The sequence below is a fragment of the Neomonachus schauinslandi genome, chromosome 4, assembly GCF_002201575.2.
Source record: "Neomonachus schauinslandi chromosome 4, ASM220157v2, whole genome shotgun sequence".
NCBI lineage: Eukaryota > Metazoa > Chordata > Mammalia > Carnivora > Phocidae > Neomonachus > Neomonachus schauinslandi.
Window position 1 is genome coordinate 171,384,394 of NC_058406.1, and position 14,884 is coordinate 171,399,277.

The window sequence follows — 14,884 nt, forward strand, 5'->3', positions numbered from 1 at the left end:
ACCGTGGCAAGATATTTAACCTCTGAGCCTCAGTATTCTCATCTGTTAAATCGTTAGAATACAGCTTTATAGGGTTGTTGAGAGGGTTATACAAGACGACCCGTGTGCAGTGCCCAGCTTAGCACTTGGCACATAGAAGGTGCTCTACAACAGTAATCAGCACAACAGTGGTACCACCTTGAAGCCACATCCAAAAGGGAGAAGAAAACACTGATTTTGGCATTCAGTAGGTGCTCCATCTGTTCTTTCTGAACTTAACTCACTAAGTGGCTAAGAATGTGGAGATTTATCATTGACTGCAGCTGAGTCATTCCCATACCCACTTTGTTCCTGTCTCCAACCCACATCCAGGTGTCAGGACCTCACTTGAGAAGCAGCAGGGAAGCACCTGTGAGGCTGGCTCAGCCACTCAGCAAGACTCAGAACTATAAACATCCTACCACTTCCAGGCAAACATGGCTCCCGACAGCTGTTGTCCAAATACAACATGAGCCAGGTCAGGATATGAGCAAGAAGCAACTCCTCTCTGCTGAGCTTTCCTCTGATGCCTCCCCCCCTCACCCCCCACACCCAAACCAAGCAAGCTAGTTGTCATTCTTCATTTCCAGCTCCCTCTCCCTCTGATTTATTCAAGAACACTTACTATGTAAGCATTCACTTACTTTTACCACTTTCCTACTAGATCTTCTCCAACCCCAACTCCTTGGAACTTCTCCAACATTTCTTGGGCAAGACAGACTATTTTATATTCAGATAGTTCCTTATATTGAAGCAAAATATCTCTTCTTAGAACTTCCACTATGGATTCCAGTTCTTTCTCTGGAGTCACACAAAGAATTTATGGCCGTATTTGTTGTACCACAATACCCATTCCTAGGAAAGTAAATCTTCACTGATTTACTTCTAAGTAAAAATCTAGCACCTGTTTTTGCAAAACAATATGCAAAGTGAAAGAAGCCAGATGCAAAAGGTCACATATTACATGATTCTATTTATATGAAATGTCCAGAATAGGCAAATCCATAGAGACAGAAAGTGGATTATGATTGCCTGGACCTGAAGGGAAGGGGGCATGTGGAGTAGCTGTTAATAGAAATAGGGGTTCTTTGGGGGCAGTGAAAATGTTCTGGAATTAATAATGATGGTTACCAATCCTGTGAATATACTAAAACCTGGGTTTCTGGGACTAGAGAGTTGTTTCATCAGAGACCTCCTTGGGTCTCAGAGACTCTCCTCATGGCCTTATTTCTAGATGCTCTCCCCTTCATCTCACCTTGTTATGGGGGTTACCTTATTCCTGATCTCTTTCTTAGTCTCTTATTCTTAGTCATGCACTTACCTTAGGCATCGATGTAAATGGCTTCCCTGGTCTTGACACTTGATTCTTGACCTTGGCCACAGTTTTATGTTTACTTGATCTGCTTCTAGATGCAGTTCCCAGATCCCTAATCCAGCTTTCATCAGACCCTATTTCCCACCACCTCTCATGAAAGGGATCAGAGGGGCTTGGATGACATTAGGATTGCATGACTACACTTCTCATGAAGTTTCTTCGACCTCAAAGTCAAATTCAGTGTCATGGTATCCAGTTTTCAACTATCCTTTTGAATCTTGAAATGCATTAGGATCTGATTATAGTTTGGGGATCTTTTACAAAGAGAACCCTAGAAGTAATTAACTTGGGTTAGCGTGGAATGCACAAGGTCATCTTTCTAAGATCATGGGAAAGTTGGACATGAGATCAAATTTAATCAACTTCAAAAGTAAGCTAAAATACAAAACATACCCATTCCTTTGCAGGCTTTGTTCAGCTTTTTGGCATCCCGATCCACATCAAAACCCTGATGACTTCTCTCTTTGGCCTGGAGAAAATAATTGAAAAGGTGAGTGGACAACATAGGCATTCTTTTTTTTTTTTTTTAAAGATTTTATTTATTTATTTGACAGAGAGAGACACAGCGAGAGCGGGAACACAAGCAGGGGGAGTGGGAGAGGGAGAAGCAGGTTCCCCGCAGAGCAGGGAGCCCGATGCGGGACTCGATCCCAGGACCCTGGGATCATGACCTGAGCCGAAGGCAGTCGCTTAACCAACTGAGCCACCCAGGCGCCCAACATAGGCATTCTTGAATTATCTCTGGCTGACATTGGTAGTTATCTGGAAGATGAAGAAGTCATCCAAATGAGGGACCAGCTGCCACTTTACACGTGGGTACATCAGCTGGAGAAACTCTGGCCCCAAAGAGATGACTGGTACTCCTTGGAGCCAGCTGGCCTTGGATGACCACTGAGAATGGGCCCCTCTGTTCGTAAGGACAATCAGCCTGGCCATCTCTGCGATGAGATATTTTGACATCAATCCTACCTTTGTGTGACTGCCTCTGAGACAGAGAATGATACAGTGGGCCAATGTCCTGGAATGCTCATTCTCCCCTTTTGCCATGAGACACAAGTATGTCTAAAGAAAAGGTGTTGCCAGGCAGAAAATGAAGGTTCTAGGATCTTATCACAGAAGAATTTGGTGACCTGGACTAAAGCTTTGCCATCCACACAATGAGAGATGCAATATTTAGTTTGCCAGAGATACCTGTGGAAGAGCAATAGCAGAGTTACTGGTTTTTACTGTTCCTTGGGGAGAGAATGTTCTGTTTATACACTAAGCTAGTGTTTCTCAGACTTTGGTCATTGGTATAGTACATGCACCAATTCGCTATTGAAGTCTACATTATTATTATTTGCTTATTTTTTTTTCAGCTGACCTACTTGGTTTTTACTTAAAGTTATTTTAAAAAGGAAATCTTCTATTAGCACTAAAATGGAAAAACAGTATTAGTTGCCTAAACAAAAGGTCAACATGAAAATAAATGTGTTGCTATTAAAAATGTAAAGATGTGAGGTTAATTGCAGTGACACTACTAATAGCTTTGAAAAGACCCTGTGTTTTCTTAGTTCTTGGCCTTCCCTCACAGAGATTCTCTTTGATGACATGTGTCCCTTATTTCCCATCCTTCGATGAAGGCTGGTGTAAGCGCTATTGTCGATACCATGTACCTGAGTCCCCTGTCTTGCCGTTCATTTCCTTTGGCCCCCATAGGGAAGAAATAGGAAACCAGTAGGCCCAGTAGACATGTTGTGTTTGTCTGGCATCGCTATTCCTTTGGGGGGCTTCCCTATCCCCCATTTTATGTGTTTTCATTGGGGCTGTCAGTCATGAGGGTTAAGCCCCGTTGTCCTGCCCCTGGGTGGACAAAGACCCTGTCAGTCTGGCAATCGTGACTGGCTCAGAAGTGGGAGTATAATCCAAGTAGGATCAGAGTCTTTTCTTTGGTTGATATTGAGATACTGAAAAAGAGAGAGAGAGAGAGAGATCTTCTGACTGGGCTTGTTCAACTGAGAGAGTGAGTCTAGAGAGAAGCAAGGCAGAGACAAAAAGAGTGGAAATATGGAGAGAGAAAGAGAGATTGAATACCACTGTATAAACCCTCAGACACAGAAATGCTTGTTTCCTAGCACCTCCCAGTTTTGTTAATGAACCACCACTTTCTTGAAATTAATGAGTTGGATTTCTGCCCTTGCAACCAAGTGTTCTGACTCATATCCGTGGACTAGAGGAGGGCTGGCTTCGAGGCCTTTGTTAATGGACAATCATGTAATCCTAGAGCCGAAGGGATCTTTTAGGGACACTGATCACCTCTCTGCTTTATGGAATAACTCCATGGCGGGGCCCATCTTGAAGTATCTATTGCTGAAGCACGCGGGCAAGGGGACTCACATTTGTTGAACACCTGCCACATGCCTGACAATTTCTTTGTTTACAGACCTTTCTTCATTATCTGGGTTCAGGACATCTGGGTTCAGGCAGGTTAGGGAATGTGTCTGAAGCCTCATGGGACATAGGGCCGCACGTGGCTTGGATTGCCTCCTCATACCCACGCTTAGTCCCGTGTACCATCCTGCCTCGCGCTCCAAGTATGACTTGGGCCTTTTTGTTCAGCAGGGGGATGACATATCCCATTTTTCTTTCCAAATGTCTTGTGTGGTGTGAGAAAGCTATCTGGTGCTGCTGAAGGCTTGTTGGCAGGATCAGCGCCATAATTTGCAGGGCTCAGTGCAAAATGAAAATGTTGGATCCATGTTCGAAATGGATTTAGAACTTTAAGATGGTGACATCAGAGCATTAAAGCCAGTGCGAGGCTTTCTGGGCATGGGGCCTGTGTGACTGCATGGGCTGCACACTCTACAGCCCGTCATGCCTATTGATCGAATTCTCTGAGTGTGGGAGCATGGGAATAGCAATCTCAGAAGAGCGCATGGTGCCTTGGCTTTTCATTAGAAGTATTTTGTGGAGGGTTCCGGTAGTTAGAATTGAACCAGAGCAGCCGACATCTCCTCTTAACAGGTTGATTCATAAACTGCTCTTTTAGCCTCCTCAGTGCTGAGAATGTGGTGGGACACTTATTCTCTGCCCCGCTTCACATAAATGGAGACAGAGACGCTGGGCTCTGTGAGCAGCTCTGCAGGTGGTGGCAGAGGCAGAGGGGCTGGAGTTCAGCTGGGGTTACGTTTGCTCAGGCCCGGCCCGGCAGGGCGGGGCCAGAGCGACACATTTTTTCCTCATTTGCGCAAAGATGCGGCCAGGACTTGCAGAAGCCATGTGGAGACTTGCTTAAGATGACTGGGCCAGCCTGGCTCTGTCAGGTATGAAAGGGCATTCCCGTCCTTCGTCCCCTTAGTGTTTTAGTAAGGTGGTTCCATGATGCAACTGTCACAGAGTTATGGGAGCACAAAGGAGGGGAAACTGTATCTCAGAGGCCGACTCATTCTTAGTCAACATCAAGTGTTGTTTGAAATTTAAAAAATTAATGTAAGTGTCTATTAAAAAAAAAAAAAAGAAAAAAGGGAAAAAACCCTCTGAATGTCTAGTTTATCCAAGGCTAAAAAACAAAGATGTAAGTGTCATTTGGTCCAAAATAACAGTGACATGGGGGAGGGGGGCAGTGGGAGACCGTTGAACCACATGTTAGGAATAAAGATGACATTGAGATAAGTTTTCCCTTTTTGCTTAATTGAAAATGCAGCGTTTAGTTAGTGAGACCCCTGTTGGACTTCTGACCTATAGAACTGTAGGATGATAAATGTATGTTGTCTTTAAAAAATGCAGCGTAAAATTCTCTATCAGACGCACAACCATGGGTGGAAATCAACCATTCCCAGGTTCCTTCTAAGAACCACTCTTAGCCATGTTGGTTATCTTTCCTAATCCAAAGAGAATTCGGTCTTGTTCCTCATAACAGCAGGCTACTTGGTGTCGGAGTGAAGGAATCATGTGATGGGACTTATTTAAAAGTGGGGAGGGAGGCGAGAAACCAGTCTGTTAGGAATTTCCCCCTCTGCATGGCTGGGACTGCCTCCACAATGGACGCATTCATCAGTGCCGCCCAGTGTTGATGCAAGGGGTGGCCCTGGCTTGTTCTGAGGAGCTGGGTAACCACCTTCCCTGGAATGTATATGGAGCGGACATTCCACCTCCATTGTTCATTGTTAGCAAGCCAGGCAGCTGACTTTGGGTCCTCAGGCTCGGTTGCCCATCAGATTTCATTTTTGAAACCTGAGGCCACTGAGCAGAACTTCCACGCAAGGATCTGCAGGAATGCGCGCGTCAGACACAAAATGGCCGTTCAGGGGACTCCAATGTGAGGACAGACACCACCGTGAGGATTTAGGCAAATACACGATATTCCACCTGTTTTCTAGGCAACATAGAGGCAGAGCAACATTCCTTTTTTGTTTTCTTTCAGTTTGTCTCTTCACAACATTTGCATGACACTCATGAGACACATTAAAAGGATAAGATGTTAGATGTTAATTAAAATGATTACAGAAGGGCGCCTGGGTGGCTCAGTTGGTTAAGCGACTGCCTTCGGCTCAGGTCATGATCCTGGAGTCCCCGGATCGAGTCCTGCATCGGGCTCCCTGCTCGGCAGGGAGTCTGCTTCTCCCTCTGACCCTCTCCCCTCTCATGTGCTCTCTCTCATTCTCTCTCTCTCAAATAAATAAATAAAATCTTAAAAAAAAAATGATTACAGAAGTCTGGGCTTTGAGCCCACGTGAATCCAAGTTTGAATGTGGTTCTGTCCCTTAGCAGCCATGTGAACTTGGGCCATTAACCTCTAAGCCCTCATTTTCTCAACTGTAAAATGGGGGCAGTGTCTCCCTTATAAGATCTGAGGCTTATGTGAGATAACATTTTAAAGGCTAGATAGGGAGGCACAGAACTGCTAGGGTTTCCTCTGCTTCTTTGGGTCAGCTCTTGGTTTTTGGTCTCATAGTGATACTAGTTTTCAATTCTGCATATTTTGATTGGACACGTTTGGAAGATAGATAGATAGATAGATAGATAGATAGATAGATAGATAGTATATCTATATAGATAGATAGATAGTATATCTATCTATCTATCTATCTATCTATCTATCTATCTATCTATCATCTACCTATCTAGCATCTATCTACCATCTATCTATCTATCTACCTATCATCTATCTATCTATTGAGAGATATCTTCCAAACTTGATATTGTGAGATACAGATATATCTCCAATGCCCCAGACTGGATTTGAATTCCAGCATAGCTGCTCATTACTCATGTGACCTTGGGCAAGTTTGGGAACCCCTCTGTGTTGTGGTTTCTTCACGGCAAATGTGGATAATAATAGTGTCTACTCATAGGTCTCTTATGAGAATCGAGATGAAATCCTTCATACAAAGCATCTAAAATGAAGCCTAGCAGAGAGCGTGTGCTTAAAAAATGTAAATGATTAATATTTACTAAAGGCAGATCAGCAATGAAACTTCTAGAATATTTTAAATCCTCTCCTGTTTGTGGGGTTTTCACTTTGTAAACGGCACGCCAAGGATCAGTTTTTCATTGATCACCTGCAGTTTGGATCTAGAGTCCCAGACACATTTTTTCCACACCAGGCAGTAAAGTGGCTCGTAATTCAGGCTGTGTGGAGTTCAGGCGACCTGGGATGACACCACAATACTGCATTTTGTTAACTGCCTCATTTGACTAGCGTGAAAATTAGCACCTCATGGAGTGTGAGGAGCTCACCGAGATACAGCCCTGGTGGGGTGCTTACCGACGTGCCAGAGCAGTAAGGCTCACAGTGGAAGCAAATACCATTAACTCGACAAAAGGCACTGCCTGGTGCATGGATAAGCTGGTATCTTTCAGTCTTGTTTTTGCTTCCTTCCAGTATGTCTACTTGGCGCTTCTCTGTGTCTCCATGTTCCTGCGTCTTATTTTTTTTTTTAAAGATTTTATGTATTTATTTGAGAGGGAGAGAGAGAGAGCACGAGCAGGGCGAGGGGCAGAGGCAGAAGCAGACTCCCTGCTGAGCAGGGAACCCGATGCCAGACTCGATTCGGGACTCCAGGATCATGACCTGAGCCGAAGGCAGACTTAACAGACTGAGCCACCCAGGCATCCCCATGTTCCTGCATCTTAAATAAGGAAATGAATCATCCATTTTTCTGGAAGAAGGAGGCATACAAAATAAACTGAGATACTATGAGCCTAGAGGCAGTGTCACCTGGGCAGAAAGAATGCTGAAAACACCCACTCTTTGAAATGACTCAGACACCAGCCAGCTACAGCACATCGATTGCCCAGGAGAGAGGTTGGCTCTTGTCTCAAGTTCTAATACCACTCCCTGCCCATAGCCCCACCAGCCAGAAGGGTCCGAGTGGAGAAATAGACACCTGACCAAAGGTTTCTGTCCCAGTGCAGTTCAAGGAAAGCTTAACTCCTAGGATCGAAGAGAACATTTTGAGAAAATCTTCCTCCAGCTTGCAGCAAACTCTGGGTATAGAGTTTGTGAAAAAGTTGGCTGAAGGATATGATTGGCAGACAGTTGCTTTGTACTATATGGTAACCAGGATGTTCCAGGACCCAGCCTTAAGTGTACTCCTATTTAACGAGACTCCCATTCATCAGTCCTGGTGACCTGATCTATTTGGAGAGCATCAAAACTGGAAAATAAGTATATACTTCTCATGAGAGACATGTGAATTTAATTAAAGAGCAATATGCAGCAGGCAAATTAGACTCTCTTCGGGAGGGTTCCTCCTCTCTCCCTGCTTCCTTCTCTTTTTTTTTCTCTTCCTTCTTTTTTCCATCCTCCTCCCCTTTTCCTCTCTCCCCTTCCTTCAGCAGACAGGTAGTGAAGATCTGCCACGTGGCAAGCGCTGCCCCAGGTGAGGGGGACTTGATCGAAGAAGTTAACAGGGAAGCCGATCAACGACAAGTGCATTTATGGTAGGATGCACACTGTGGGTGCAAATAGCTGGGAGGAGGAAAAAGAATTTTTAGGGAGAGGCTGACATTTGTGCTGGTTCTTGAAAGAAGACTAGGAGTTAGGCAGGCAAAATACAGACATACATATATACATACATACATACATACATACATACGGAGAGATGAAGGTGGGGGAAGGACACTGCGGGGAGAGACTGCAGCATGATGCTTTCTGTGTCTGTGTACATGTGTGTCTACCTATGACCTGCCATTGAACTACTGCAGAACAGACCTGATTGATTTAAACAAGACACAGTGACATCACATGGACTTGGGAGGAGGACCTACTGTATTCAGTTATGCTTTGACCCTTGCCAGTTGTATGACCCCCCTAGGCAAGCTGACCCATCTCTCTGAGCCTTTGTTGTCTCGGGTTTAAAGTGGAGGTGCACCTGCTCACGGGTAGCTTGAGGTTTGGATGCATTCGTGTGTGGGAAGCAGTGCCAGATTATACAGCGAGCGCTTGGTTGGTGGCACGTAGGAGGTGCTCAGGGACATAAGGATGTAGGGGTCACTTGTAAACCCTGAAACTTTATCAAAATGTAATAGGAGTGGCATTTTGATTGTTTGCTCTTTCCAGTGCAGTTCCCCAGAGGGCCCGGCTTGCTGCAATTTCCTCGGTAAATATTTGAAAGCGTTTGCCTGGTATCCAGGCACTGAGACAGGAGGGCTCTGAGGAAGTGCTGGAGAGCAGAGGGCAGGGGGCTCATTGTACACGGATTGAAATGGGGCTGCTGTTTGAGCCAACATGAAATCGGGAGCAGGCTGAGGAGGGATTAAAAATGAGGACCAGGATTAGAATCAGGTGGTGGCCTTGGCTTTTTAAGCAGGGAGGAAGGTAGAGGCAGGCAAGGGTTGGGCTGGGGAGAGCCTCAGACATGGCTGAATTCTCCCCATTGTAAGCAATGGCCATTGCCACTGCTAGTTAATGGTACCTTGAGCCAATGTTGGCGATTTGGGCCAACCTTACTTTGTATAGATTTTAAAGTCATTATAGACTTGGGGAAACTGAGATCCAGTTGGGAAAGAGACTTCTTTGTGGTCACATAGGTATCCATTCTCCCAAAGATACCTACCCATGAACCTGGCATGTTGCTATTTTTCTCTCCTTGTGCTTTCTAAGTCTCTCTTTTCCATCTGAAAGATAACAACGTCTTGTGGGTTGTTACAAGGATATGCATCAAACACACTTGGCAGGAAGCTTGGCCCGTGGTGAGTGCTCAGTGTTATTTTTATTACTTCCTTCCATCTTGACCTGCTTCCTATGGAGTGTCAAATGAGCCCCTGACATGTTGCTTTGTGTGGCACCTTTAAAATAACCAATTACATAATTCTGGCCTAAATCAGAAACCATTTTTTACTTACAGATAAGTAGTAAGCCAGGCTAAGAGTTGAAGAGAAATTTAAGGGATTACCACTTAAAATTGAGGATGATGGCAAAACACAAAGCACTTACTATGTGCCAGGCACCGGCCCAAATAATTTACATGTAATACTCAATTAATCCTCACAAAAACCTTATGAGATAAGTTGAGAAAACCAAGAAACAGAAAGGTTAATAAGTTGTCTGAAGTCACAAAGCTACTAAGTGATGGACTTCAAACCTACACAGTCTGGATCCAGAATCTCTACCATTGACTTCCCATTAACCACATTTTTGTCCCTTTCAAAATTACTATTTTTTAATTTGATGGTAGATATTCTCAGTCCAGCTCTTAGAATGCTAGTATTTTACAGAAACACAAGATGAGACCTGTGATTTGTCTGCTGACCAGGGAAGCCAAGGCTCCCTTGCATAGTGTGACATCAAGAGATGTTCTTGACAATGAGCCAGTAGGAAGTGAAATGAAAACGAAGGCCAGCTACCACTATTTGCAAGGCAAAATGGACAGCCTCTTCCTGTGGGCAAAGTATGTGTTCAGGAAAGGCATCGTTGTCAATTCTGTTGTCAGTATCCTTTTGAGTCAAATGGAATCATGTTTTCTGCTTCTCATCTGTGAACTAGGACTAATACCCACCCTACATAGCAGAATCTTGGGAAGATGAAGTAGGACAATGTGATTCATTACAGCATGATTCACAATAACCGATATAGGGAAACAACCTAAGTGTCCATCAACAGATGAATGGATAAAAAAGATGTGGTGTACACACACACACACACACACACACACACGAAATATTACTTAGCCACAAGAAAGAAGATGAAATGCTGTCAGGGTGCCTGGGTGGGTCAGTCAATTCAGCGTCCGGCTCTTGATTTCGGTTCAGGTCATGATCTCAGGGTCGTAAGATAGAGCCCCACATTGGGCTCCACGCTGAGCATGGAGCCTGCTTAAGATTCTTTCCCTCCCTCTGCCCCTCTACCCCCTCTCTCCCTCTCAAAAAAAAAAAAAAAAGAAGGAAATCCTGTCATTTGCAAGAACATGGATGGACATTGAGGGCTTAATGCTAAGAGAAATAAGTCAGATAGAGAAATACAAATACTGTATGATATCACCTATAGGTGGAATCTAAAAAAAGCCAAACCTAATAGTAACAGAGACTGGAATGAGGGTGGGGAGAAAGGGGAGATGTTGATAAAGGATATAAACTTCTAGTTATAAGATGAGTAAGTTCTGGGGATCTAATATGATTATAGTTAATAATACTGTATTATATACTTGATAGTTGCTGAGAGTAGCTCTTAAATGTTCTTACCACAGAGAGAAATGGTAATTATACATAATGCAGGTGTTGGCTAAGGTTATAGTGGCAATCACTTTGCAATATGCAAGTGTATCACATCAACACATTGTCCACCTTATACTTACATAATGTAATATGTCAATTATAACTCAACAAAGCCATGTAAAAAGATAATGTGAGAGTTCTGGGCAAGGAGATTTCATTATGATGATCCAGAGCTGGCAGGGGAGAAATTGGCTTTTTTATTGCCTTTCTCCAACAGGCTGTCAGGGCACTTCCTCCATCTCCTCTTTCCCCATCTCACCCCAAACCTTCCTGTTCCCTCTTTACTAAAACATCTTGCCCTCTGAGTAGTGGAGGGATCCTAGCTAAGGGACTGCAGAGGCAGTTTGAAAGCTGAAAAGCAGAAGGCCAGCAGGATGACCAAGGTTTCTAATATGTTTATTCTTCTGGGTGACAGCTTTCCAGCCTGATAAACTGTCAAACATTTTTATAGGTAAAATCTCATTCCTCCCTACCTGACAGGATCTAGGCTGATTTGTCTTATTAGGAAGGGTCCATCAGTGTTCAGTGGGGAAAGAGGGGAGATACCGCAAGCCAATCCCTCACTGTAACTTCCCGAGTCCTCAGAGGGCCAAGGGGTTTGGGGTTGACAGCACTGGCCTCTTGCTCCTCCATTTCTTAAACACCTGGTTGCCCACCATTGAGTCCACTGGAAATGGTGGAGAATCTAACTACTTAAGGGAATTTGCTGAAGCCTCATCTCCTCTCTGGAACCATTCCTGATCCTCTTGGGAAAGACTGAGGACTTTCTGCCAATTGGGTGTGGGACCTAGGGTGGCCAACTGTTTGATTGCCCAAGACTGAGGGTTTCCTAGGATGTGAGATTTTCAGTGCTAAAACATCTATTTTAAATTTAATTTTATTATGTTATGTTAGTCTAAGCCATGCATTAGAAGAGAAATAATTAAGATTAAAGCAGAGATCAATGAATTAGAAACCAAAAACACAGTAGATCAGATCAACGAAACTAGAAGCTGGTTCTTTGAAAGAATTAATAAGATCGATAAACCACTGGCCAGACGTATCCAAAAGAAAAGAGAAAGGACCCAAATTAATAAAATTATGAATGAAAGGGGAGAGATCACACCACCAAGGAAATAGAAACAATTATTAGAAATTATTATCAACAACTATATGCCAATAAGCTGAGCAACCTGGATGAAATAGATGCCTTCCTGGAAACCTATAAACTCCCAAGACTGAAACAGGAAGAAATTGACACCCTGAATAGGCCAATAACCAGTAATGAGATTGAAGCAGTGATCAAAAACCTCCCCCAAAAAAGAGTCCAGGGCCTGAGGGATTCCCTGGGGAATTCTACCAAACATTCAAAGAAGAAATAATATCTATTCTCCTGAAGCTGTTTCAAAAAATAGAAACAGAAGGAAAGCTTCCAGACTCATTTTATGAGGCCAGCATTACCTTAATCCCCAAACCAGGCAAAGACCCCATCAAAAAGGAGAATTTCAGACCGATATCCCTGATGCATATGCATTCCAAAATCCTCAACAAAATCATAGCTAATTGGATCCAACAATACATTAAAAGGATCATCCGCCATGACCAAGTGGGATTTATCCCCGGGATGCAAGGGTGGTTCAACATTCACAAATCAATCAATGTGATAGAACACATTAATAAGAGGAGAGAGAAGAACTACATGGTCCTCTCAATTGATACAGAAAAAGCATTGACAAAACACAGCATCCTTTCCTGATCAAAACTCTTCAGAGTATAGGGATAGAGGGAACATTCCTCAAATTCATAAAATCCATCCATGAAAAACCCAGTGAATATCATCCTCAACGGGGAAAAGCTGAGAGCCTTTCCCTTAAGATCAGGAACACGTCAAGGATGCCCACTCTTACCACTGTTGTTCAACATAGTACTAGAAGTCCTAGCAACAGCAATCAGACAACAAAAAGAAATAAAAGGTATTCAGATTGGCAAAGAAGAAGTCAAACTCTCTCTTTTCACAGATGACATACTTTATGTGGAAAACCCAAAAGACTCCACCCCCAAATTACTAGAACTAATACAGCAATTCAGTAATGTGGCAGGATACAAAATCAATGCACAGAAATCAGTTGCTTTCTTATACATTAACAATGCATCTGTAGAAAGAGAAATTAGAGAAACGATTCCATTTACAGTAACACCAAAAACCATAAGATACCTCGGAATAAACCTAACCAAAGAGGTAAAGGATCTATACTTTAGGAACTACAGAACACTCATGAAAGAAATTGAAGAAGACACAAAAAGATGGGAAAACATTCCATTCTCATGGATCGAAAGAATAAACATTATTAAAATGTCTATGCTGCCCAGAGCAATCTATACCTTCAGGGACATCCTGATTAAAATTCCAATGACATTTTTCAAAGTGCTGGAACAAACAATCCTAAAATTTGTATGGAATCAGAAAAGACCCTGAATCATCAAGGAAATGTTGAAAAAGAAAAACAAAGCTATGGGCATCACATTGCCCGATTTCAAGCTATATTACAAAGCAGTGATCACCAAGACAGCATGGTCCTGGCGCAAAAACAGACATATAGACCAATGGAACAGAATAGAGAGCCCAGATATGGACCCTCAACTCAATGCTGAAACATCTTGAGTAAACCAGGATGGTTGCCACCCAAGCTGGAGCTGACTTTGCAAGCTTTCAAGAGCCAATTGTGTGCGTCTCTCCCCAACTCTGTGTTCAGGGAGGTCATGTTAGTAACTTGAAATCAGCTGTGATTTCATATTTATGCTATGGAAATTGGCCTCTGGCACAAATTGGGTTTTTGTCTCCTACCCCCACCAAGAGCTGGTTGTGAGACATGTTCTAGCACACTAGTTTCTCCTTTGTGCTTACACTCCACTCTAGAGATTTCTATCAGATCTCAAGATATATTATTATACTTATTCACTAGTGTATCTCCCTCCCTAGACTATAAACCTCTTGGGACCAAGAATCATGTCCTATTCCTTGTTGTATCTCCAGCACCTAGCACAATGCCTGGCACATTATAGGCACTTGGTAAGTATTTACATATTAATGGAAGCTCATTCGAATTCTCTGTAGCCATGAGGCATTTCTTTTTCCTTCTAGAGGAGGAAGAATCTTCTTCCTTTGTATGTGACAGAATATACCACATCTCTTTTCCTTTGCATCCTGGCCTTACTCCACTTTGTATCAGTGTCAAGGGTCAGTGGCAATAGTGGGGACAGAGGAAGGGAAGAGCAAAGTTATCTAGTTAGATATCTTGAGCTGATAATGATGTCAAGCTTCTAGGGTAATGAAGCAGAGAGAATGAAAAAAGGAATAATAAACGTAACCAGGACACCTTAGAGAGCTCATTCAGACCCCACCTGGAGGCTCAACAGGAAATGCCAATGAAAGTGAATACCTAAGACTTTCAGTCTGGAATAGTTTGAGCAAACCATAGTTTGGGGGCTCTTAGAATTAAAACCTATGGAGGAAATTGTGGACTCTGCGGAAGATGCTCTGAGCAAAACATAGATGAATAGCTTTTTGACCCTGGATGCACATTAGAATCATTTGAGATGTTTTAAAATAAACAAATGACTGAGTCCCATCCTGGTCCTATTAAATCAGAATCTCTGATATAGATTTTCAAAACTTACCAGATAATTCCAATGTGCAGCCAGGTGCTGGTCTGACAAAGATTAGAAACTTTCCCATTCACATCCTAATGAATCAGAAAGACAACTTAAAAATGTGCTGAGGGTTGACACAAGTAAGAAATCACAGACTTTATTCAA

General features: G+C 43.1%; 1 protein-coding gene across 2 annotated transcripts in view; it reads right to left on the reverse strand.

The window, feature by feature from the left end:
• The window catches only part of ANXA13 (annexin A13), a 56,761-nt gene that overhangs the window by 26,303 nt on the left and 15,574 nt on the right, over positions 1 to 14,884 (reverse strand). For both annotated transcript variants that reach the window (XM_021688433.1, XM_021688432.1), the window contains one exon: positions 1,787 to 1,862. In XM_021688433.1, the coding sequence (XP_021544108.1) occupies positions 1,787 to 1,862 (76 nt within the window). The remainder of the gene's footprint in view (positions 1 to 1,786; positions 1,863 to 14,884) is intronic.